Source organism: Dufourea novaeangliae, unplaced genomic scaffold, assembly GCF_001272555.1.
Source record: "Dufourea novaeangliae isolate 0120121106 unplaced genomic scaffold, ASM127255v1 scaffold6, whole genome shotgun sequence".
Classification (NCBI taxonomy): Eukaryota; Metazoa; Arthropoda; class Insecta; order Hymenoptera; family Halictidae; genus Dufourea; species Dufourea novaeangliae.
The window spans coordinates 4,949,672-4,976,766 of NW_015373900.1; the positions used below are offsets into that span (position 1 = coordinate 4,949,672).

The 27,095-nt window shown below is 36.4% G+C and overlaps 1 protein-coding gene across 1 annotated transcript in view; it reads left to right on the forward strand.

The window, feature by feature from the left end:
- The window catches only part of LOC107193469 (protein couch potato-like), a 122,026-nt gene that overhangs the window by 59,153 nt on the left and 35,778 nt on the right, over window positions 1-27,095 (forward strand). Inside the window, exon 4 of the mRNA XM_015582916.1 lies at window positions 1,434-1,575. Within this exon, the coding sequence (XP_015438402.1) occupies window positions 1,434-1,575 (142 nt within the window). The remainder of the gene's footprint in view (window positions 1-1,433; window positions 1,576-27,095) is intronic.

The window sequence follows — 27,095 nt, forward strand, 5'->3', positions numbered from 1 at the left end:
CCTACCTACAATCCCAAGGAGTGGGGACTGCGTTCAGCACGCGCTCGTCAATCATCCATTGTCTGGAAATGGCGGAGAATGTTGACGAGACGCTGAACGTTTTCACACGTCAAGACTTAAAATACATGAATAAGAAAAAGTATATTTCTTTTGAAAGAATGTATCGTACCCAAATATTGAGCAACATATTAAAAGTATTACACGTGGAAATCGCAGGGTAAAGAAGGAAGTTGGTTTACCGAGCGTCTGAGCGAGAGGCTCTCGTGCCGAAGTGCCGGAGGATGGAAAGAGACACACAGTGGCAGTGAGACCGTCACAACTTCGCACGAAATACGTAGCTCGCGTTGGATCCCCACCAGTCCACGCGCCGAGGCAGGCCAACCTCCCAGGCATCTTCTTTAGAAAAATAGACCAACACAACTTCGCACGAAATACGTAGCTCGCGTTGGAACCCCACCAGTCCACGCGCCGAGGCAGGCCAACCTCCCAGGCATCTTCTTTAGAAAAATAGACCATAGGTATATGTATTCAAGCGAAACGGACGTTAACAGACGAACAGCGAATAGATGAATAGATGAACCAGCAGCGAAGCATTACTGTACATGTGTATGATGTAAACATACATATCTATGTATATACTTGCATACATAGAGTTTTTTTCCATCACACCACCGCAACTGACCTCACGCAACTTGCAATGTCTTATAACCCTGTGTAACCGGTTCTGTACGAGAGATTCGAAACATCCTCTAGTCGGATGGACACGTTCGCTGAAACCACCCTGAAAAACAAACTAACGAACGATCACACAATCCGCTCCCTCCCCACTTCTGTCAGTATCCACATATATACACGGACACGTATACACAAGACACACACATACACACGACCCTGTGCTAATTTCCTTCTAATTTTGTAGCCCCCCAATCCTCTAACGTCGATTTTACATCGTTAGTACCTACAGATCATTTATCCAAAGTTTTCGTTACCAGCTGTTGCCCCCCCCCCCAATTGATTTCTACTGAATAGAGAAAGAGAGTAATCGCCACGAAAACCGATTCGAAAACAATATAAGAATAAAAAGTCCATTTAACGAAAGAACTTGCAAAATTTTGTGACCATTTTAGAAGCTTAGAATGACCGAGTCGTTAAGCGTTCTGTCAAACTGAAAATGTATTTAACAATTTATTAATTGTGTTCAGATGAATTTTAATTACAAATAATGCTTTAAATTAAACTGTTTCCGTTAGTAGTAATACGATTTGTTAAAATGCACACTTGCAACAGACTGGAAATGGAAACGGTGGAGCTCGCATCGAAACGCGGACACGCTTGAGTTTGATGCGTCAAGCGTTCTATCTGTTTCTCCTCACCATACTCCAAGCATCCACGTGTGCCACCCCGGTTTACTAATTTAGGGAATCTATTTGCAGCAGGGGGTTAGATTCGATCCTGATATGCCACAAACCATACGTTTGGAATTTGCAAAAAGTAACACAAAGGTTAGCAAACCCAAGCAACCAGCCGCTGCAGCAGCCACCTCGCACCCTGCTCTGATGCACCCTCTAACTGGACGTAAGTATGCACCGCCACTCGTTCACTCGCTGGATACGTCTCACTACTATTCTCACCCATTGCACCTGACTACAACGTATTTTCCTTCCTGTTGTTTCTCTCTCTTTCTTGACTCTGTATTTTTTTTCGAATTTTTTTTCGGTACATACCCATCCCCCTTCCCCCACACGTTCCCCGACACCTAAATCAGTCACAGGGGCGTCGAACAGCGTATCGATGTACGATCTCATTAATTCGTCAGTGTTGTTATATGAATAAATAAACTTGTGAATAGAATAGATAACAACGATCAAATACTACATCTGCTTATTTTGTCCAAGTTTTATCGCTAATAACCAAGCAGTCTTATGCGACGCGAAATAATCGCAGTTCAAACAGCAAAAAATATATAGATTCCTTTATTTTTCATTGTTTGTTTTTTGTAAACTTTATAACAGTGACGCAGTTAATAGTTTCCATTGTAAAAATATATTTTATTATTATTCGTGGTCTTCTATTTCTTTAGTACAATGAAGAACCGGCGGCAGTTCCGAAAAGGCCTATTCTCCGATTTTCATGAAATTTGGTGAAATTGTCGTAAATGCTTCCAAATAATTCCAAAAGTATAATTTTCAGTGATCATTCAAAGTTATAGATCGCCTTCCAAGAAACAGATGTTTGATATGTATCACACAGGATTAGTTACGACAAACAGAACGTGGAAGTATCTCTGTTGGGATTGAAGACAAGAGAATATGATCAAGGCAAAAGTTATATCATCCAAGGGGGCAAATGTGGCAGTATAAACAAACTTTTTGTTTGATGGTGTTTTCAAAATTATTTGAAGGTCATCGGTGTTTTCTTAAATGGCATTATGTAGTTTTAACTTCATAACGTTGTAGCTGCAGTCAAGACAAATTCATTAACCCAGTACACTATGACCCTGGAATGACATTGAATTCAGAAATCAAGATTCGATCAAAAGAAACATTAATATGGAAAATTGTATTATTGAGATGCAATTAAACATTCAATGTGGTGACCATCCGTAATGATACTACAAATTTTTGGTTTAAGTTCAAATCAATTCAAATTTCAATAAGGCGGTGCACACGTTGTCGCCACGAATTAAACTTGTTGACTTGAGAAACCAAACTACACCCATTAATGTTTTCGTTATTCAAATCTGGCTTTCTGAGTCCAAGGTCATTTGAAGATCATAGTATCTTGTGTCACTGAACTTGTCATCATATCGGCTTCAACGCAATGAAGTTAAAACTGCACAATGCTATAAAGATAAACGTTGATAACCTTGTAATAATCTTAAAAACAATATGAAACAAAAAGTTTGTTTACACAGTATGGAATAATTGTTGACCCCCTTAAAACAATAGAAACTTTTGTCTTAGACATATTCTCCTGTCTTCAATCCCAACAGAGATATTGAGATATTCTGTATCTCGTGACTAACCCTGTATATGGTAGCACAGACGTTAAGGAGTCAACAATTATTCCATACTGCATATAGCATTTATTTGACAACAATATTTGCAACAGTAATTTCCGTGTACAAGCAAATATTTGATTTTTTCATTATTGATATAATTATGCAGGCTGTTGTAATATTTCGGTATTAAATCATTATCGAATTATTGGTCGTACCTCGATCTCTGTCCGGCTGACCTAGTACGTGTGGGCATGTGTTCTCCCCGCGGTCTTTTGGGATACTAGTGGAACAATAAAAACTATACCTACTCAATCGGTCATTCATAGACCGACCATGCTGTGTGCCTTCGAAAGCGACATAAATTCCTAAGGAAACATAATTTTCACTAAAAAGAAATCGATGTAAAGAGAACTGTCATTTCCGTGGAATGCATTCAGTTGCATCTATATCTGGACAAGTGCCACAATTGGTTGGGGGCGCGGGGGAGAAAGAACTTGAACGCATTCTTCGTCGATATGATTTTCGCGTAGATATCGAATTTACCGAATAAAGGTAAGTTAGGTTGTGGAAGGACGACGGGAAAAGCGTGGATTCATCTGGTGGAATACGAAGAGATTGCAATCGACGGGAATTAAAGGAATGGACCTCGAGAGGATCCTTTTTGCATGTTTGTTTTACATTGTCGATAAATATGCATTCGTTGCAGGTATAGTGAGTCGAAGACGATTCGTACACTTTTTAAAACAGAAGAAATCTTTCAAAATTGGATTAGGTGACTTCAGTTTCTTTGTGAAGTTAGAAGGATTAGTGTACTAAATGATATGTTAACAAAATATTGAAAAAGTTGCAATTAGTTGAAATCGCGAAGAAAATAGTAAATGTTGTTTCTTACAACTTTTTTGTCTGAGACTGTAATGAAAATTTAATAAATATATTTCGAAGATTTATGTCAGTTATATACATGCTGCAACTTTTATTGAAATCGGTTAATACAGAAACGAGTAACAGGAATCAAAAGATGTAAGAATCGTTAGATATACTATAGTTGTAGGTCAAAAGTCGCGAAAAACTGCGAATTTCAACCGTTTATATATATCATAACAACGTTAAACGATTTCGATGAAATTTTCAGCATGCATATAATTAATATAAATCTAAGCAATATATTCGTTAAATTTTTATTACAATCTCAGATAAAAAAGTCGCCAAAAGCGACCTTTACTATTTTCATTGCGATTCCGACCAATTGCAACTTTTTCAACATTTTGTTAACACACCATTTAGTACTTTGGCGGCAGGCTGTTGACTGGAAAAATGTGAAAAGGAAAGGAGAGGGAGCGTTTCGTCCTGGGCCTGCTAGTGGACTCGTCAGTAAGGCTACCTATGTAGCAGACCTCCTTTTTTTTTTTTTGTAAATATGTTTATTGACAAGTGTGAGGTACAGTTTTCAGATAATCAGGTAATAATAAACATTAAAAGAATCCCTAACAATATTGACTATGTATCTACTTGTTCGCTCGGATGCGAAGCTTATAGATAAACGGGTCACCATATAAAAACTTTATATGTATATATGTAAAAGCAATCAATAATGGTAATAATATAAAAGTATACAACTTTTAATAAACTATAATATATAATCACGTGGGGAAAAGTCTTAACAAAAGAAAAAACCCCTGAGTCAGTCTTTGGATTATAGCTACTTAACTAATAAACTAAACTTAAACCTTAACCTATATTTACAATTATTTACAAAATTGGCTAATACGCCCTTAATATTTAAATATTACGATCTACTATTGCAGCAAATGCTATTATTTAACTTATTTTACTTTGTCCGGCGAGGTCTAGGCCTCCGATCACGCAATTCTTTCATGTGAGCATCTGTAATTGTTAGCCACCAGTATTTCTTAAAATTAGGTCTATGGAAATCTAGATAATCGCTCTTTGGTAGTACTTGTGAGAACATAAACTTATTACTATTTTCTTCAAAGTCTGAATGGCGATACGCTATCCTTTTGTTCGCCTTATTGCGTCTCCAATGATAAATTAAGATCATATTGCTAGCGCAGTATAGGAAAGCCTGTGGCGAGACGTATCCGGACAAGAGTTGTCTCTGAGAGACAAGATGGTCTTGTTGGTATATTGCATTGATAATTCTATTGTTGATTATAGGAAGCTTACTAAAGTAATCCCTTGCTAATTTTAAGATAAAGGTGTCTATTCTAGGGATACCTGCCTTGTTATATAGAATTTGGTTGTTTATGTAATGCTGCCACTCAGACTGCGCAGATCTATTTAACTTTAGACAGGCTCTTAAGCATTTACGTTCTAGAGCCCGGATTTTCTCCATCATGGTATGGTTACAATTCCACCATATGGGTGCTGCATATGTAACAATAGGACGAACTAATAACATGTATAATATTATTTTTGTTCTGTTCGAAAGGAATTTATTGTGAAAGATTCTACTGTTAGCCTGAAACGCTACTCTTGCTTTCTCTGTTTGTACTTCAATGTGTTTATTACCTCTTAGTAGATAATCTATATGTACCCCTAGATATTTAACTACTTTTTTGTGAGGGATGACCTTTTTATCATTAGTGCCAGGGACTGTGGTGGAAATTTGAAAATCTTTGCTACCCACTTTGGCTTTTGATGACAGGTTATGTAATGGCTTTCTAAAAAGTATTGTTTCAGACTTGCTAGGATTAAGCCTCAAATTCCAGGTCATATAATAGCGGTTAACCTTTTCCACAAGTATCTCTAAATTGTCTCGAACTGTCTTAACTTTATTTCCAGAGATATACACTATGAGATCATCTGCGAAGGCTAATGCAGATGCTTTCCCTTCCTCGTTAAGATTAAATAACTTTGACAAATCGCTGAGAAAAATATTGAAAAGAATGGGAGAGTTGACTGTTCCCTGCTGCAGACCCTCAATAACTTTAAACTCCTCTGATGATAGAGACATTCCATCCCAAGTAACAAACGTTTTATCTTTAATCATGTCCCAGATTATAAAGGTGAGCCATGAAGGGCATTGTTTTTTAAATAATTTATAAAGAAGACCATTAAGCCAAACTGAGTCAAATGCTTTCTCGATGTCCAGTAAAGCTGCTCCAACAAAATGGCTGTTTGAAACCTTCAAATTAAGATCCGACAAGAGCTTGTGAATGGCGTGTGTGGTGGAGTGTTGGTGCTTGAAACCGAATTGACAGTCTGGTATGATGTTGTTAATATTGCAAAAATAGTTTATTTTAGAGTTGATTATTGCCTCGAACACCTTACTCAGGCTAGGCGTTAAACTAATTGGACGATAGCTCGATGGATCACTTGGATTTTTATTTTTCTTAAGTATTGGAAGGACCTAGGCCCGTTTCCAAGACTTGGGGAAATAATAATAATTTAAGGCATTATTGAATATAAGTGTTAGGTCGAATATCATGATTCTTGGTAGATGCTTAAGTACAATAGGAGGAATATTGTCCAGGCCACTTGAAGTCTTATTAGGAAGGTGTTTCAGTATATATTCTACTGACCATGGATTACAGAAAGGGTGGATCTGGTTGTCAGGCGTGTTAGGGTTGTAGGCTTTATTGAGATCACTGAACTGTGTGAAAGTGATGTTTGAATCTCGTGTCATATTGAAACTATTTTTAGTAGCTTCAGCTGAATTATCGACTATAAGTTGGAATTTAGAATTAGAATTAAGATACCGGGGAGAATTGATAGATTCATAGAAAGCACCAATTATGTTAAGCTTGTCAATAGGATTTGAAAAAATATAATTTGTGTCAATTTTTTGCGTTTTAGATAAATCGCATTTACTTCTTTGTATTATGCTGGTATTGCTATGAGATAAATGTATATCACCTATGCTTTCAAATTGCTTAGCGCGAAATATCGCGTTAATTTTCGGAAAAAAGGAATCCGATTTACGATAGTCTATCTTCTTGATCATATTGTTCCAGTAACTTTCCGCGGATAATTTAAGTTCTATTTGCAAATTTTTTACAATGTTTTTGAGTGTCAATTTGGTAAATCTTGATAGCGGAAGATTCAAATAAGGATCTATCTTATGAAGGTCATGCAGCAGAGAGACAAGAAACCTCTTGGTTTTTTCGAGTTTCTGGATTTTATAATTAAGATATCTGTGAGTGTTATTAATCGGTTTGATTTTAGGCACCATTTTAGTTATAGTGTTGCTGATAACATCTTTAAAATGGTCTAGGCAACTGTCAATTTCCGGAATCGATAAATTTCTATTGTCTGGAATATCGCTATTATATGACCTAGCTAGCTTTTTTGAAAATTTCTGCCAGTTGGTGGCTTTAAAATTAAATCTGTGGGATTCTGATATTGCATTCCAAAGGTCTTGTCTTAACAAGGGTGTACAAGGGTGTTGTCTTTAAATATTTCAAATATGAGCGATAATGCTGAATGATCACTATCATTAGGGAGCGTTTGCGCCTTACCCATGATACCATTTACCAATTTCAGTCTCGCATCAGCGAGGCAGATATCAAGGTACGATTGTGCTGGTTTAAAGGTGGGAAATGCAGATGTTATTACTCTTACTTTATACCTTGTTCCATATAAGTCTTCCCATTGACGCATATATCTGCCTCTCTGATTATCAACTCTGTCTCCCCACGATTTTCTCCTGGCATTAAGATCACTCGCCACTATAAAGTAATTATTATTATTAAATAATTCCAAACTTTCAAAAAGTGAATTAAGTTCTCTAGCAAACAGCTTCCTATTATCAAATTTAGCATACACACTAGCTATAAAAAGATTTCTATTGCCACTGAGCGTAATTTTTATCAATGTATATTCCAATATTTCGTTTGTTGCAGATGATGGATATGAAATTATTTCATATGAAATGCCTCTTTTAATTATAAGAGCAGTACCATCCCCTTGAATATAATTGGGCCTGTCCGTTCTAATAATATGATGATCTTTAAATGATAATTTTTATCTAGCTGAAAGCTTAGTTTCAGTGAGCAATACTACGTTATGATTATGTTCATGAAGAAACTGCAACAATTCCAATCTTCTATGGTTAGCTATTAGAGAATTTACGTTAATTGTTGCAATACTGATTTGGTTCAAATGATGTGAAGTGTGCGCCATACTAATTTGTAAATAAGGAGTTCAGAATAAATTCTATTTTCTCTGTGTTAACAGCTACTTGTGATGCAAGAGAGTTTAGTTGAGTGGAAATTAAGTGTGAGATATCCTTTTTGAAATCCAGTATCCAGTTTGGGGGTTGTGATGTTTGTTGATGCTGGTTCGAAGTGAAATCATTTCTGCTTGTAGTTGGTCCTCTAGACAACTCTGAGGTCCTCGGTGCAGTCGATGGTTTATTAGTATTTGTATGAGAGCTCATACCCTTTACTACTTGAGCGAATGAAGTATTTCCCCTAACCGTAGATGCCAGGTTCATCACTTGCTTCAGCTTACTTTGCTGACTGCTCACATTTTGCTTCTTTTTATATTGAAGAGCAAATTTAATAAAGGGATAATCCTTATAGGATGCAGGGTGTCCCTCTCCATTGCAATTTGCACATCTAAGTGCAGCTCTACCATCTTGAAACGTAATTAGGCATTTCCCTGGCTCATGAGATTGAGCACACTTTACGCACCTGAATTATAAAAAACAATTCTTGCTAGCATGACCTAGCCTCTGACATTTCTTACATTGGAATACAGTTGGCTTCCTTAGGTGCTCCCACTTAATCCTCTGGTGCATTGGTACTTTGATTTTAAATAACTCAGCAGGTTTACTATTCGGTGAAATTTGCAATAGGTGATGGAATTTGTTGGGCTGATTTCTATCAAAATAAAACGAGTTATTTTAATTATATTAATATTTGGAATCTGTAATTCTTCAATTTCTTGTTGTATTTCATCTATGCTGAAATTGCCCCTTATTCCTTTAATAAGGAGAGAGTTAGGTCTATGACCTTTAGGTGTAAAGGTGTAGTGTTGGATTTCCTTTTCCACTAATCTCTTTGAAATAGAATGATGGTGATCAAGCGATTTTACATATATAGTGTGATTTTCAATATTCACTTCCTTAACAGAAAATGCCTCTTTCGGAATATTTAGATCCTTAATGTTATTAATGATTGTAATTAGATCCGATTTGACTACATATATCGTAGACGGTTTAAATTCTTTTCCACTCCTATTTATATTATCTGCCGCTGTTAAGACATTCTCCTCCAATTCCATGTCAATATCAGTAGGAAGTGGCTGGAAACGGTTGCCGCTGGTGCTTGTCCCGTTCGTCGAAGGGCTTCCTGGCTTGCTGTTTGGCCGACAAGTTTTCTTTGGGGTTTCCCATACTTCAGAAGGTAACTACTGGGCATCAACAGTGTTAATGTTAGTTAGCGACGCTTCCGCTGGTGGCGGTTGTAGCACAGTTTTGCGAGCTACTGTAAGGTTAGGAGTAACCTTATTTTTACTAATGTTACAATTATTCTCTTTTAGAAATTTTTTATACATCCTATCTAGTAGTAGTAGTAGTAGTACGTTTCTCCCGGGAGAGGGGAAGTGCGATTTCCCCCCCCCAGGCCCAGCTGTGGCTCATAACGCCGGTAGCTATCACACAGCCCCCGCCACGTTAGCAGGGGGACTGCCGTGGGCATTACCCGGGGCGATTGTTTCCCCCGGCTTTCCAACCCGACCAACTTTTTTAGGCTACATCCTATCTAACTGTAATGAATGTAACTTTGGGGCTTTTTGCTCTCTAGTTCTGAAACGGCGTTCCTCTTGCTCATTCTCTTTATCCGAGAATTCGAGTGAAATGCAACGCTTGGCACTTTGGGTACCATGAGTGGCCATTGTCTTCCCCAGTTGCACAAGAACAAGACTTGATCCCGTAATAGTACGGGATCAAAATGGTGTACTACACCATTTATCACTGCACAAACAACACTTATTTTGATTTTGACTCAACACAGCCACCATCCAAAGAGAAAAACCAACTACTAATTATTTCAATCGTCCTATGTAGCAGACCCTGCCTTAGACGCGGGGATATACGATGGTCGGTTAAGGACGTATATATACGAACGAGGAAGGCTTCAGGTAGTTGCGGGAAAGGTGTCAACTCGGTAGACCTCTGATGGCGAATGTAGGAGGTAGTGCCGCCACAGTACACTAATCCTTCTATCTTCACAAAGAAACTCAAGTCACTTGGTCCAATTTTGAAAGAGTTGTTCTGTTTTAAAGGGTGTATGAATACTTTTTGGACCCACTGTACCATATACATATGTATACGCCTGCGAGCGGCTTCTTGAAATAAGTAGTAGAAGTCATTAGTTGACGGTAAAGCTGGTCACAACGGTGAATTTTTTTGCCGGGGTCTTCGCTATCAACTATCTCTCTGCGATTCTGCCGATAACACCGTCCAACAAATTTAAAATTTGTTTCTGATCTGCAATATCCATTGGGAGATTCTTATAGTGTTTCTCATACAGATCATGAATCGGGAAGCAGAATTTCTTCATCTCCCATAGTTTCTGAAAAACATAAACTTTTGTAAAAGCACCTGATTTTGGACAAAAATCACGCATTACGTGAAAACTAAAATCGCTAGAAAGTTCAATTTGCTATATTCTTATTTGAAAGTACACAAAACTGAAAGTTGTGCATTACATATAAGTAACCACGTCTGTATACACAAATTATTGGTAATTGACAGATTTGCTGTCATTATTGTCAATGGTTAAATAAATCGTAAAATGCTACATTTCTTGTCGAGGTACCACTTTGATATCTTCCATGACTTATATAATTAACGGATAATTAAATCAATGTAACGATAATGAAATGAAAGTACAATCGTAATGATAGACAATTAATGACATCTATCCAGAATTTCATTATTTTTTCAGTGCTGAAAGTCACCTCAGGGTCATAATTCAAACATATCTGTAGTCATCTTAACACGTACTACAAGCTACAATAGAAAACAGTTACACAATTTCGTTTAACAGCCAAACTTCTTTTGAGTAATCTATGAGAATATTGTATTATATAAAGTTTGTTATTATAAATGTAAAAAGAAGCCACCCATCTGTAGCTAAAATTAGCTACATATAACTTATTTGTTTCAAAATTGGTCTCATACCACTTTCAAATATAACGACTTATGTGACAGCAAAAACGATAATCTTATTTAATGAAAAACAATATCATATACATATATTCATTATAATATCGATAATACATTGTGTTCGTACCCTTAAAGACGGCGAAAGTGTATTCTGCACATACAGAAAAGATAACGGTAACTTTAACAACGTCAAACGACCATTCATTTTCCGCTGAACATAGGTCGTCAAGAAAAATCTCGTCGATCTCTAAGTTTACAATTCCAGAAAATACTTAGTCGAATATAAATATCATGCTCCGAAGTGGAAAACCATCGAGCGCGTCATTCTTCTACGAACGAATCCATGGGTACCTGTAAATCGCCGAAAGCTCGAACACCAATGATTGCAGGCTGACAAACATAAAAAAACGGGACGGTTCGTCGCGTCAACGCTGGAATGACACTGTAACGATAAATCGACAACGATATTTCTTCACGTGAAACGATCAGACAAAAACGGAAAACGACCGTGAATCAACGCGATACCACCCGTGGTTTGCAGCGTCGTCCATTTCGTGGCGCACGGGAAGCGCGCGCGCGAACTCTGAAAGCTGCCGTTATTTTTTGCATTTTTGTTTTTCGCAACTCGAATCATGACTACCTCGTCCTTATTCCATTTACAATCGAATTCTTAGACGAACTATTGTAGTAATATCGAAGGCTAGATTTTATTCGGTGCAATGTGATAGATCATCCCTGCTAACCAGTTGTATGCAAGTTTCAAGCAAATTGTCAGCAAGTAATGACACAATTTGTCTAAAAAAACCATAGTCTTTTGTTTCCGCATTTGACTTGGGTTTTGTAGGCAACGCCTGCTGACAAAATGGTAAAGCAAATTGGCAGCAAATTAGCAGCAAGTCTTGCAACACAACCCAAGCTCACTAACCCAGATCAATTTATAACGTAGGCTACATTGCAAGACTTGCTGCTAATCTGCTGCCAATCTCCGTGCAAGTTGCTGGTAGCAGACCTTATATCAAACTTGTAGTTATGTTGATTACGTGACATTATAACAGGCATTGAACAAAATTTGGCTTTGCAGGTTTGGCTAACTGGGTTGCAATGAGATGCCTTGGTCGATTCTGTATGGAAAGGGGAGTCGCATGACATTACATACATATATGGTTTCGTGCGGAAACTCCGTTTATGAGATAGGTGGCAATAAATATCGGAATTTTGACTACTCAAATTGGCTTAAAACCTACTAAATAACATTAGGGGTTAGGTCGTTGGAGATGGGAAACGTCTCAGCTAATTGTGGTTTGCAGATTACAGTTGTTAGGTTAGTTCCTGTTAATAAATAAACAGTTAAATTTTCTATAAGGAATTATAAGAAAAATATAGGTCTAGGGTGTATGATCTATATGTAAATTGTGTTTATTTTTATTTTCAAAGCAAAATACCGATTCTCTATTGGTTAGAGACAGCTTTAGAATAAAAACCACTGATTGAAAGCAAAATACTGATTCTGTGTTGGTTAGAGACATTTTAAGAAAAAATATGTCTTCAAATTTCCTGAGGTTTCCGTACAAAACCACTATGGTCTGTTTTTCGAAAAAAAAGTCCTGGGAGGTTGGCTAGACTTTTCGCGGTGTTGTCGCGAACGCGAGACATCTACGGCACTTGTGTCTATTTCACTCTTTGCGTCCTGGACAATGACGTTCGACCGTCGAGCTGCGTCCTCGTCTACGGTCGTCTGTCTCCATCGCACGTATTACTGCGTTCGGCACACGCCTATCAATCATACATTGTCTGGAAATGGCGGACAATGTTGACGAGACGCTGAACGTTTTCACACGTCAAGAGTTAAAATACATGAATAAGAAGAAGTTTATTAGCTTTTGAAAGAACGGATTGTACCCAAATATTGAGCAATATGTTAAAAGGGGATTAAATTAATACGTAAGTTATTAAACGCTACACGTGGAAATCGCAGGGTAAAGAAGGAAGTTGGTTTACCGAGCGTCTGAGCGAAGTGCTCTCGTGCAGAAGTGCCGGAGGATGGAAAGACACACAGTGACATTGAGACCGTGACAACGTCGCAGGAAATATTGAATATTGACTTACTGTATGTTTTATGTGCATTGCATATTTTATTACCACTTCGATCTTACTCCAAGTGTTTGAGATTCTCGTATACGCAAAAAAATAATATGCAATTAACATCGATCATACAAAACGTATATTGATATTAGAATGAAACTAAGATGAAATTTGCCGCACCTGCATTACGATGCATGAAGAAACTATAAAATAAAATTTTTTAAATTATTAAACACATACATTCCGTGTAATATGAACCGTCTCTAACATGAAGTTGGTATTCGACGTAGAGAATTCTTTTTAGAAGTTAATGTCAAGAGGAACAGCCGAAAACACAATAGGTAAGGTCTTCGTCGATGGCAGCAACACGTTGCAGGCAATCCGCGGGTGGTCGCACTGCAGAAGACAAGAGACAGTTTTATAATGTCCAAACTCGCACACCCTCGGCATCGTGGCCAAGTGGCCCCGAATGGTGTATGAGAAAAAAATACAGATGTTGCTCTAAGAATTACGAAAAGAAACGCGACCTCCAAGAGACTTTCCCATGCAGCTTTTCCGTCCCAAAAAGTGTTGACCATTAAAAAGTGAGGATCGACCTATGCGCCACATCGATCCTAACGAGGAAGGATCAGTTCAACAATATCAGTTGTCCTTTCCGAACGGTGTCCTTTGCATTCTACGAGCAAATAGAATTCAAGTTCGGAAAACTAAGTTTTAGTTTATTTAGCGATTACGTAGTGATTATTTAGTTGTGTCGCGTATGTCGTCGTTATAAATAGTGCCAATTAATTATTGTAGGTTTTATTAATTATTCTAGGTTTTATTAAGTATTGTAGATTTTATTAATTATTGCAGGTTTTATTAAATATTGTAGATTTGATCAATTATTGCAGGTTTTGGTAAATATTATACATTTTACTAATTATTGCAGGTTTTATTAATTGTAGCGTGTTAAAAATTAGTATAAATACTTGTTATAAATTAATTAGTGTAGGTTCAACATCAGTGTTAAATAATAATAAATTAATTATTTTGATTGTTAGTTTTGTATACCGGGTAGAGTGTTAAACCCAACGGAGGAACTGCTCGCGGGTATAATTAATCGCGCAGTGTGTGAACATTTTTCGCGGTCGGGACAATCGCGCAGTGTGTGTGAACATGTTTCGCGGACTTCTGTGGTGTACGTGCATGTGTGGATTAATTTCATGGATACTCGTGGACAGGACAATTGTTATACGTGACAACTAGAGGGGGTATTAACCCTCTCTACTCGATAATATTCGTAAGAAGATATTTATATTTCTTGCGAATTTTATCGAGTAATCTGAGATAATGCGATACAAATGGATTCGACTCAAATACCGCGGGCACAAGTTATTTACATCTTCTACGGGCTAAGTAGAGAGCTGTTCTACCGACTTTTCCTGCACGTCGTTCAGTCTTTAAAGTGCCTGTACGGCCCTAATGAGCCGTGATCTGATGACACTCCGTGCGCGCGGATTGCCATCATTTTGATTAATTTTTAAACGCTTATAACTAACAAACAAAGCATTTTTCGCAATTTCGTTATTCTTGATTCTCGTCTTATTTTGCCTCAAAGAATCACACCTTAAATTTTTCCCACTAGTTGTCGAACACCCTGTATATTCTATATTTTAATGGGTCTATTTTTTTAATATGCTTAGAAAAATGGATTGATTTAGTTTGTCTAGATATTTTTGAGGCCGCCTTACGTCGCAGATCTTACGCCCCAAGTTGACTACTTTCAGAACGTTTCTAAAACTAAGTATGTTTGTGCAAATAATATCTGACTATTAATACCTACATACATATTTATTTATTATGTACATCATATATTACGTATATTGTATATAGTTTATACATATGTTTGTTTATATGTTTTATATTAAATATTTAAATTAATATATAAAGTATAGTATTGAATTTTATTTTCTTTTAAGGTATAAATAACTTTTGTGTTGGGTATCAAAGTTAGGAAAATACAATTCGATAGAAGTAGGTATCGATATTTTGGTGTCGATACCGACTAAGCATCGTTACCATTAAAGAAATCTAGCAATGAGTGAAAGTATCGATACTTTGGCGGTATCGACTGAACCCTACTTAGACCCCTTGGTCATTGTGTAGGCCAGGCATATCATCCGCCAGGCTCGTGACCTCGGAGGGCACACCGAAATCCCCTCTCCCGGGAGATCAAGTGACACTGATCTCTAATCACTACATAGGCATGGGTTAGTCTACACTCTACATGATCCGGTTGCCTGACGTTGGAGAAAATACCGACAGACAAATATCGGTATTCCTATTGTTTAGACATTACTTCGTATGGTGGAAATTTATTTTTCACAAAATTAAGTTATCAGCTTTTTTCGGTTGATCAGAATTACTCGCAACATTGTGCGCGGTAAGGATTTTTGCAAAAAATCCCACCTCGTACAACCCAGTGTTAACCACGAACCCTACATCCCACCGCACAGTATCCAGTGTTAACTACGTACTCAACATCCCACCAAACACAAAACACACGCACAATGTGCTCTGGGGCCCCATGAAAAAACTTTTTTCCTGTTTTCGTGAAAATTAATAAGTTATCTCGTATATGGTGGGATGTTGGATGCGTACTCAGCACTGAGTGGTGTGTCTTTAACCAACTCTGATCGATACATAGTACCAGACGTAAATCTAACAATACGTTTAACAAAAGTTTTTTGTGAATATCTCGAAAACTAAAGCCGAGCGGCAGTAACATGCATAAGAAAATATAGTTCAGAATTGTTAGGATTAAGGGGAAGGCAGTGAGGTGCAGACCGATAACACGTGGATAGTTAAGAACTGAATTCAATATATAAATATATAAGAATACACAGAACTGGATAAAACGCGGTGAAGCGTGCACGAGGTACGACGCGAAGTGTCGCAGACGCTACGAGCGCGCGGGGGCACGCATCAGCTCGCTACCAACCTAAAATCGCGGTTCCGATGATTGGTTGCCAATGTCGTACCAACAAGAATGATGACCTTCACAACATATGTCAATCTAAATAGTTACCAAAATTGATAAACGATATTCTGTTGGTCAGCAGTTGACACAGTTCACTTTGGTAGAAGTTGCAATTTTTTCCTATTTAATTTTTGTTTAATACTTACTATTTGCGAGAAAAACGCTGGCTCGTAATAGCGTGAACACCCTATATGAACACGGCAGAAGTACGAGAACGATTAAATATTAATAGCCTCTTTGTATTAATATTTTGTTGGTCCACCACGAGCTCTTACCGCGTCTTGTAAACGCCGTGGAATCAGAAATTTACAATTCTCGAGGCATTGAGTCGCATTGGTCTGTCACGATTTTGACAAAGTTCTCAGTGCCACCGACAGGAGATGAATTTCACAATTTCCACTCTGTGTGAACTTCGATTGCATATTCGAGCACTAGACAGTTAGGAACGATGTACAGTAAATCCTCAATGAGTGTTCAAAGCACAGTAATAGGACTTGTAATTCTGAAGTGAACGATATTTGTTTCAGCCACATATGGCCATTAGTTTATGAAATATTTAATGTTCAGTGCCGAAGAACCTTCCAACATTCATCGAGGTTTTACTGTAATATGTCGAAGTTGCAACGTTGTTTTTCTCCTCTGCACCGGGCCTACATGATTGAATGAAATCGCGGCCGCGAAACATTAGTTTTTTTCCTCGCATGCCGTGCCCACAGTGCGCCGTAGAAATAAAATGTGACTCATACAAGAAATTCCTGACTGCAGAATGACCACGAAGAAATACTGAGACGGATATGCACACATCGATGCACGTGGAACCATGAGATCAATTAAACTCGTATGATCCCCGCGGAGTGAAGCTCATCACACAACGCATCATCGAGAGCAAATGGTAATTCATTTCGTTCGAACACACTTCCCGCGGGGTTTAGGCTTGTGAAACATGCTCAGATTGATTTTGTATCGATGTTTCGGAGTTGTCGAGTTGTTCGATAAATGTCAAAAGACAGAGGCGAATATTATTTGAATACAGGATGTCTTAGGTATCCTTAACCCTCTGTAACCCAACATAATTTTAATCATTGAACAAATTTTGGTATCTATATACAAAGGATTTTTTGGCTACTGGTGTTAAAAACTTTAAAGGTGATTCTACATGTCGAAATAAGAGGAAAATGAAGAAAGACGAAATTGTGTTCGAGGCTTCGTTTTTAAGTTATTAATAATAAAAAATTGGTGTCAAACACGCCTGAAACCAGACAATCTGCGGAAGAAGTGGTAAACGCAGGGCACGACAATGCCGGCGCGTACACACTATGTAGTAACCCTTGAGAAAAAATGCGCTTTTATTCCTAACCGAACATGCGATATGTACCTTTTCCTCGGTATAATTCCAAGTTAGGAGATTGAATACCGATATACATATTTTAAGTTTTCAGTATCATACCGGTATTTGTTTTGACATTTCCATTACATAAACATTATTTGATAAACCGTTTTAATAACGGTTTTATACGTTTAATGCCGGTATTTTTAAATTTACCTTACCGCTATTTGAAGTCTATACCGATATGAATACACGAAATATACATATAACGGTATTATACCAATATCACAACAAAGAATATAATTTTATAAGTCGAGGGTTCAGAAACCCATCCGCGTGAGTCAATTGGCATTTAAACTGAGATAAATAATATTTCTACAAATTGGTTGTCAAAAAGTGGCAATGCCAGTAAGGTGCAAGAAACGATTTTTATTGTAAGATAACATACAAATGAATTTTACTGCAAGAAAAACAATAAAGTAGCTTGTGAACTACGTAACTCATTTCAACGGAAAGTTGGACTTAAACTGATGATTTCTGAACTCTCCAAATGTACCTAGTATTTATTTATAAATATGGAAGTAAATAAAGAAGAATATTTGGGAAAAAATAGTCACATTATTTTGCATTTGCACGAATTACTAAGATGTCATTTATACTATTATCATGTAAATTGTAACGGTGATAAGATCAAACATAGTGTAATTATGAAAAAAAACGTTCGATGCTAATTTGAGTATAAAGAACCGCTAAAACTGTTGCATCTAACTTGTACAATTGCGGCATACATATCTCATTCTTTTCCCACAAATTAAAAATATTTGCTTTTGACTTTAAACGTTGAAGTTGAGTGAACGTTCTTAAATTATTCTTTAAATTTGTAACGGGAGTAAATAATCTTTCGTTTTTCTTCGGTGTTCCAATTCAATCATCATTTTCTCCACTTCATCCGTATCAGAATCTTCATCCTCAGTAGATATGGAATTTTCTTTGTCATTTAACCCTGTTAGCACGGTCCCTGGGTCACGCGGTCTTGAGAGCAACACGCACACAGTGACAGAGTCAGGAGTGGGGACACGCGGTCTCGAGAGCGACACGCATGCAGTGACGGAGCTGCGCGTAAATCGCATAGCGACCGATGTTTGTTTACATGCGAACGACCGGGCCAAGACGCTGCAGAAGTATTGACTAATAAATATAATTTGTTTTATAATTCACGAGATTTTTTTTCTAGTTAGTGTAATAAGAACCACGAAAATCCAAATGTAATGTGGAACCAGCTAATCATTATATTGTATACATGGTGACGGTGGCTCGAGCTCGAGCAACCGCCATTGCGTAGTAATATCGGTGAGAGGGTCTCGAGCTCGAGCCATACCGGCACTGTGTTAGTACAGTGTCAGTGAGGGCCTCGAGCTTGAGCCTCGCCGTCGCTGTGTAGTAAAATATCGGTGTGGGGTCAGAAATGACTTAGGGACCGGTGACCATGTTTCCGTGCTTGGATGGTTAAGTCACGCGATTTTTGTCTCATAATATATGAGTCCCCTTGTTCAGTAAATAAAGTTCAGTAAAGAAATAATTCTGCTAGAAAAATATCATTATCAGAAAGTATCTTTCGTTTTATTTTCATATTATAGCATTAATAGCATTTGTTACTAATTCGGTTTTAATTTTATCAGTTTGTAATACACATTTTGTACACACATGGAAAAAATCGCCAACATTCAGTTGTTCTTCTTGTAATTGTTTTGTAGCAATGCGGGCTGGCATTAAATTGTTTACTATGGATTCTATTCAATTCCGAGTTTTTGCAGATAAATATAATTCTTCATCAGACTACAAAAAATGATCTTAATTCTACTAAATGGTGAAGCATGTCTAATGTAGAATGTCATCGCATAACTCAATCTGATATTGGCTTTTTGTTTTATAGCTCTTATAAAGTCTCTTACCGTTGGCGTACGCAATTTTCTACATATGTACCCTCGCGAGCAAACTCGGCTTTCGTTAGAAGAAAAAGTGATGTAAAGGAAAGGCACCTCCTACCACTTAGTCTCGGAGTTACTGAAATTTATGCCAAGTTAATATTCGGTTTAACATTTATTTTTGTATGTGAAATAAATTTATCAAGCGGTAGAAGATCCTTACCCACAAATTGCTTTTTCCCCTAGAGGAAGCCGAGTTCGCTTGTCAGTGTACTTGCCGTGCCTTATTATGTAGTTGAACACATGGAACTTAAATATTCAATTTTTTAAAGTTTTAGATTTTTCAAAACAGGTATCTGCGCGCAAAGTCACACAAAACACTAGTGCAGATGTAAACAAACAGGCATATTGTAAATTTCAAGTTACATTGATCAGTTGTGGAAAGACAGATTCTCATTTGTTTAATAATGGTAAAACTGGTATGCGATTCCAGAGTTACAGTGGGTAGTAGATACTGGAAAATATGAGTAGGTATATTGAACTTGAGAATGATAATTTTTCTGTAACTGACATTCTGAAGGAATCCAATTACGAGTTCACATACGAGGTCTGTTAAAAAAATAATCGAACTTTTGTAATTACGCGGCAATGGATCGTCATAGCGACGAGCGGTTCACACAGCACTTCAATTGTCATAACCTTCCGCGTAACATGTGGTTTACATACTTCTTTATATCTCGTTTAGTTTCTGAGTTATTGCTATTTGAGTGCAAGGTGTTTCAGTGTGCGCGGCGATTTTCGCAATGTCTGATTTACGAGAGCAACGATGTAACGTGAAATTTTGCGTGTAACTGGAGAAAACATTCACGGAAACGTTTGAACTTTTGAAGCAAGCTTACGGAGGTGATGCTTTTTCTCGTACGCAGTGTTACGAATGGTTTACCAAATGTAAAAATGGTCGTCGATCAATTGAAGATGACCCTCGACCAGGAAGGTCTTCGACCTCAACCGATGGCACTCACATTCAGAAAATCAGTGATCTTGTGCATGGCAACCGTCGCCTGACTGGCATGGAACTTTCAAAAGAGGTTGGAATATCAATTGGGTCATGTCATGAGATTTTAACAGAAAAATTGAACATGCATCGAGTTGCAGCAAAGTTTGTTCCTCGTTTGATGACCGAAAAGCAGATGGAACATCGAGTGAACTCGATGCCAGGAAGTGCCAGGAACTCCTTGGAAAAACCGACGATGATGAAACATTCATTCAAAGGATCATCACAGGAGACGAGAGTTGAGTTTACGGATACGACATTGAGACGAAAGTACAGTCATCACAGTGGGTTGGCAAAGGATCTCCACGCCCAAAAAAAGCACGACAGGTTCGATCCTCTGTCAAAGTGATGCTCACGGTTTTTTTTTCGATTTCAACGGAGTTGTGCATTTTGAATTTTTGCCTCAAGGTCAAACAATCAACAGCCAGTACTACGAAAGCGTTTTGAAAAGGTTGCGTAAAAAAATTCGCAAAAGGAGACCACAATTGTGGCGAGACAACTCATGGTTTCTTTACCGTGACAACGCGCCTGCCCACTCAGCTTTGTTAATTCGCCAGTTTTGTACCAAAACTCAGGTGACTGTCCTCCCCAGCCTCCCTACTCCCCAGACCATGCTCCCTGCTATTTCTTCTTGTTTACAAAATTAAAATCAGTGCTGAAAGGACGGCGTTTCGATTCAATCGATGACATTAAGAACAATTCGTCACTGGCATTGAAGGATATTTCTCAAGAACCTTGCCAGGACTGCATGGTAAAGTGGAAACACCGCTGGAACAAGTGTGCGGATAGAGGAGGGAAGTAGTTTGAAGGAGACAAAGACCAATAATCTGTGTATTAAATAAAAAGAATTAAAGAAAAAGAGTTCGGTTATTTTATTAACAGACTTCGTAGATATAAAATTCATGTATTTGAAAAAAACAGCGGTTCATAATCTTTCTTTACGTAATTAAAAGAGAATGTTGAAATACTTTTTAATACGCTGACACCGATCAGTGTAAAAAGTAGTGGGAGATCTACAGAATAGAAAATAATATAAAGTATAAATTGAGTTGTTTTTCTATTAGCTATACATGCCTCAATCATGTTTTTGGGTTCAAATTGTGTTTCCTAAGATCATCTATCATTTAGTTTTTGTAGAATCTGTCACTGTTATATCTACATTTTGTTTAACCCTTGTTTATGTGTAAATAATACATAAATATAAATGAGGTCGGTCAATGAAGATTATAATAAAGAATTTTGGAACATAGAAAAAATATTAATACATATTATTGAACATATGTATACGGATGAAGATGAACGATTTCGGAATAATAATAAATGCTTACAAATATTAGTAGATTCAGTGAAAAGAATTAATTTTACAATGCATAGTAATATGTAATAGGAATTTTTTAAATGTGTATGCTCACTAATGATCGTTAACATTGTGTTTAGAATACAATTGTTACAACGTGCCTCTTTCTTATAGGTTCAAAACAATACTGCAAAAATATTGAAAGAAAAAGGAAAGAGAAAAAGGAACAAAAAGTGACGTAGTTATAATGAGTAACTACAATAAAATTAAATTTTAGGGTATGGTTTGTTGTATGCTACGGCGAAACAGAGCTGTATAATTACAGGATATGTATATTTCCTTGCAGTAGTCATTTGCAACGTTTAATAGTCTGGTTATACGACCTTTCATTTCATTCGAGACCACGAAGCCAAATAAAAATCTTACGCTCCTATTACATTTAAGAAAGTTGCGGTAGGCCATAATTCCTAGTTTTATGCTCCCTTAGAGACTTTAAGAAGCTTAAAAGGGATGAAAGTTAAGCTTGAAAATATTTCCTACCGAAACCAGTACGCTAACAATTAGCACACGAGGAACTCAACTTCAAGTATTTTCTCACGATTAGCAGAACGCGCTCGAGTCAAGTTTAACCAGTGCATTTTAGAAAGAGTTTATGAACATATATAATTGCAAGTTACATGGAGAAATGATTAAAATTTTCGGCTGTAGTTTCGACAACGTTCACCCTCCGATTTTCATGAAATTATAGATTGTCGTGGACGAACCTGAGCCTATTTCATCACAGCGAGCCACTAGAACTAAAATGCTTGAAAGGGGCTTTAATACCGAATCTCACTAACTAGACTTTTGGTATGAGTATGACCCGCGGATGAGCTGTACGCGTTCCTTTTTATACCCCGAAATTCGAGTCTAAAAATAATGGGGGACACGCCTGTGCTTCAACGAAATCAGTTTTCCAATAAAATCTGGTCATGCCATAAAACCCCGTGAGTAATTACGTAATCTAGCCGGATGCATTCCAACGCCCGATAGGGTTGATCTAAGAGGTTACGAGAGTGTCTTCGTACGTAACAATGTAGATAATAAATTTGCGCGTCTCTGATTTTAACGAAGATATATTTGATTAATGAACATTTATTAACGAAGACATATTTCATTAACGAACATTAATTAACAAAATATTATAATTGGGCGACAACCACATTCACATTCATTAGCTTTCATATCGATTACTCGCTCCATTTGATATGAGTACTTTTTTTCGATACCAAGTATATGCATACCGCAACCGAAAGTATCGATACTAAAAATAAAACTTGGTATCGAAACGAAAGTATCGATTATTTACTTGTGTTTGCTTTATTCGATACATCCCTACTTGCATCCAACAGTACAATTGCAAATTTGCATGAATTTTCATCGTTTAATGATTACGAGACGCGGTATGTCTTCGTTGTGCGCACGTATTCCCGCGTGGGCTCGTCGCGAGCGTTGAAATCACTGCGTAAAACGCGCTTATACGTAAACGCGTGTCGACCATTCCGCCGTTCGCGACAACCTTGTAGCGTGTGAAAACTCAGCCACCCGTGATAATTCTCCAGCGTGAACGCAGACATGCATTCCTTGATGCATAACTAATGCACCACCGTTCTTCGCCGTATCTGCCTAACAGGAACAATCTTTCGAGAGCTTTCAGCAAAATCAAAATATACGTCTCGAAGGCGAGGAATTTTCTAAATTTTTGTACGCAAACAAATTTTATTTTAATGGTCGGGGAGCAGGGTAATGGTGAAACAAAATCGGAAATTTTTTTTCACACATTTTTCAGTATCTTAGAATCTTAAAAATATGTCCCTAAGTGTTGTTTTGTGGAATTCTTAAAAATGATTGATGTACGTGACTTCGAGCGTACCAAAATTTTACACGTGTTTTTCTTAATAATCATGGATTTCAAACTGGCGCGTGTAAAATAAATAATTAACCGAAAGATTTAATACTTTGTCTCCTTATTTAGCAGACAGATGTTATTGGAGGATGATCCTAAAAAATTAAGAAAAATATAGATTTTTTTTGTTAGAGTATAGTAGAAAAAGAATGAAGATTGTGATATGTGATTTTCAAATTGTACTATTCTTGCAATTTTCATTCTAAAATTTGCAATTTTGGTTCGTCGTCCGGCTACAAGCATACAATTTTTTCGAAATATTTGTTTTTTTCTTATTTGAGATGACCAAAACAGTCGTTATCGTGTACCGCAATTGCGACGGTGTTCGTTTTTGCAGACTTGAGTTTGAGGACATGTCGCATGAAAAATTATACATTTCATTTAATAAGGGAAATGGGAATTAATAGTTTAATAGTGCCTTAATATACACACAAAGTTTCAAAAGATTCGGTTGATTAAGTGTTCTGCACGAATGATTCGCAAAAATACGCTCCTTTACAGAGCGTTACACTGATTTTGTAATATGTAATTTGACGCATTTATATTAGACTACTACGTACGTAAATTCTATCTATTGGTTTCTAAAAAGATAGAAACTGAGTGCTTCATACACCCAAAATATTATTTAGCATGTACAAAATCTAGTTGATGAAAATAAAATGTAACTATGTATACACCTATGTATACAAGTTTTCCTTTTTTTGTTCATAAAATTAAATAACAATTTACGTGACCTAATATTTAGATATGTTTTAAGTTTTTATTAGTTAATGCAATAATATGATATTCTATCATGTCACACTGAGGAATATCGTTTTTGAAGTCTTACAAAATATATTCCGCAAAGAAGTGGGGATTTGCATGAATATTATCACTATATTCATGACATTCGTCTATTTTTATTGACTAATTACAAAATAAGTAATATAACATCAAACGAGTAGCAAAATTTATGTTAGACTATAGCATTCGTATGCAATATAATTAAGAAACCTAAGTACAATTTTGTATAAAAACAGTTAATTAACAGTCCTACTAAATAACTCAGTTTTTAATGTCCAGGTTTTTAATGCACAGGAAAGCTTAACAATAACATCCAAGACAAAATGAATTTGTTGGAAAATTTATATTTTTCACTGTTTTCTATACAGGGTGTCCCCAAAATTGTGATACTTTTTGAAATACTTAATTTTAATGAAAGATTAAATGAAAGATTTACTCTTTTAAGATTTCGTTTTCGAAAAAAATGATATTAAAAATGCATCTAAATCGCGTGTATTTATTCTGACAATAAGTAAAAACGGCCTGCAATGAACAAACGTTCTAGCCAAGTCCTATTCTACTGCCCACACATCCAATAAATTTTCAAATCAGATTATTTCAAAAACGAAATATCACCCGAAAAAATTGTATTCTTTTTTTCGACTTATTTTCGTATGTAAAATCACTACTCGACCGATTGTTCCACGATTTTGGGTACACCCTGTGTAACTAAATTTCATCCAACATTCACTTACAAGTAATCATTTCGGTACATGTATGACCACCTTACAGAATCGTTTTCACTAGTAAGAACGATGGAAAAAAGATGATTCCGTTCGATTTTAGTGTCGCTTGAATTTACTCGTCTATCTCGATGCTCGATTCAGATGCAAACGCAACGTTAGCAAGTTCTAAAAATGAGGGTAACAAATGAGATTCGTGTTTTGTTTATAAATATTTCTCGGCTGTGTAGTAATTCGCACGATTGCCTTGTGATCTCCAGTTCTGGCAACATTAAATACACGATTTCAATGAAACAAAGGTATCTACATAGTATCCAACACTCACCGGGTTCCGCGTTTTCTTCCACTCTAAATCCCCCGAATATACATAGTTCTTGTAAACGATATTTTAACCAAACTGAAACTGGGCTTACTTAATATTTTTAATTCGTTAAACTTACATGTAAATAGTCGTATAACAGAATTCATTTTCATTCGTGCAGGTAATTAGGATTTGAGAATAATATTGAATTCACTTTGATATTGTCACACGTAATTTTTAGTTATTATTGGATTTACTCTTGTAGTAAAGACATTATTACTATCATTGTTGGTAACATTACTAATTATATTATTAAACTCATTTGACCATCATCGATACGCAGCACGACTGTCTTTGAGGAATATTACAAGTATACAAAAAAGTTGCGATTTTGATACCTTATTTTCAAATTGCTATTATTCTTGCAATTTCTATTCTAGAACTTTTATGTTAGGTTCATCCGCTAACTACAAGCATACAATTTATCAAAATATTTGTTTTTTTTTTCTTTGAGTTCACACTTTGAGTCACATTACAAATATACAGAGTGTTCTGAAAGTAAGGGATCAAACTTATAAGGGTGTGTTACAGGTCATGATAATAAAAAAAAACATTGCATACACATAAGACGGAAAATGCTTTATTTCCAGGATACTTTAAGGAATATATCAAACAAAAGTATGATTTTTATGGTAATATTTTGATGCATTTATACAAAAAAATATTATTAAAAAAATATTAAGTTGTTTAATTTAATCTTTTCAATAAACATATTGGTTCATTGACTATAACCTGTTATACCGTAGTTGTAATCACCGGGAGAGGTGAATTGGTCGAGTAGTTTTTTTAAACCGTACTCGCAAATTTATACTTCCGGCGGCGAAGCTGCAGAAACTTCCTTCAATAGCAACATTTTCCTGTCGACATTTTTAATAAAAAAAATTTCTTTTGTAAATTTAAACGATAAATATACAGTAGGTACTGAAAGTTTCAGAATGATTTAATCGATAATGTTTTTGTAGCAAATTCGCTGAAATCAGCTTCTTTTTTATAACCCTTTCATTCCCAAATTATTTAAAAACTACCAAATAAATATTGTGTTGTAGTTTTGTATAGACATATATAACATAACATATAAATGATTCACAACAAATATGTTAACATTTTAAAACCGTGTGATACCATTTTTCATTCTTTGCCATTTGACAATTTGCTTTACTGTTACCACAGTTATATATAATAATTCCCATTATAATGTTATTATACACGATAAAACCCCATTTTTCTTCGCTTTGATCAGTAAAGCCTCTTGAATTATTTGAAAGAAATTAGAGTTTTGTAAGTTTCTATTGTACTTATAACAATACTGAACACTTGAATTCCATCAAATGAAAGAGGCAAGGGACCAGTAATGCCATATTTCACCGATAAGCTTTTAAGTACACATTCAAATTTGTGCCATACCATATACATATTGATACAAGACTAGAAAAAACTATTAT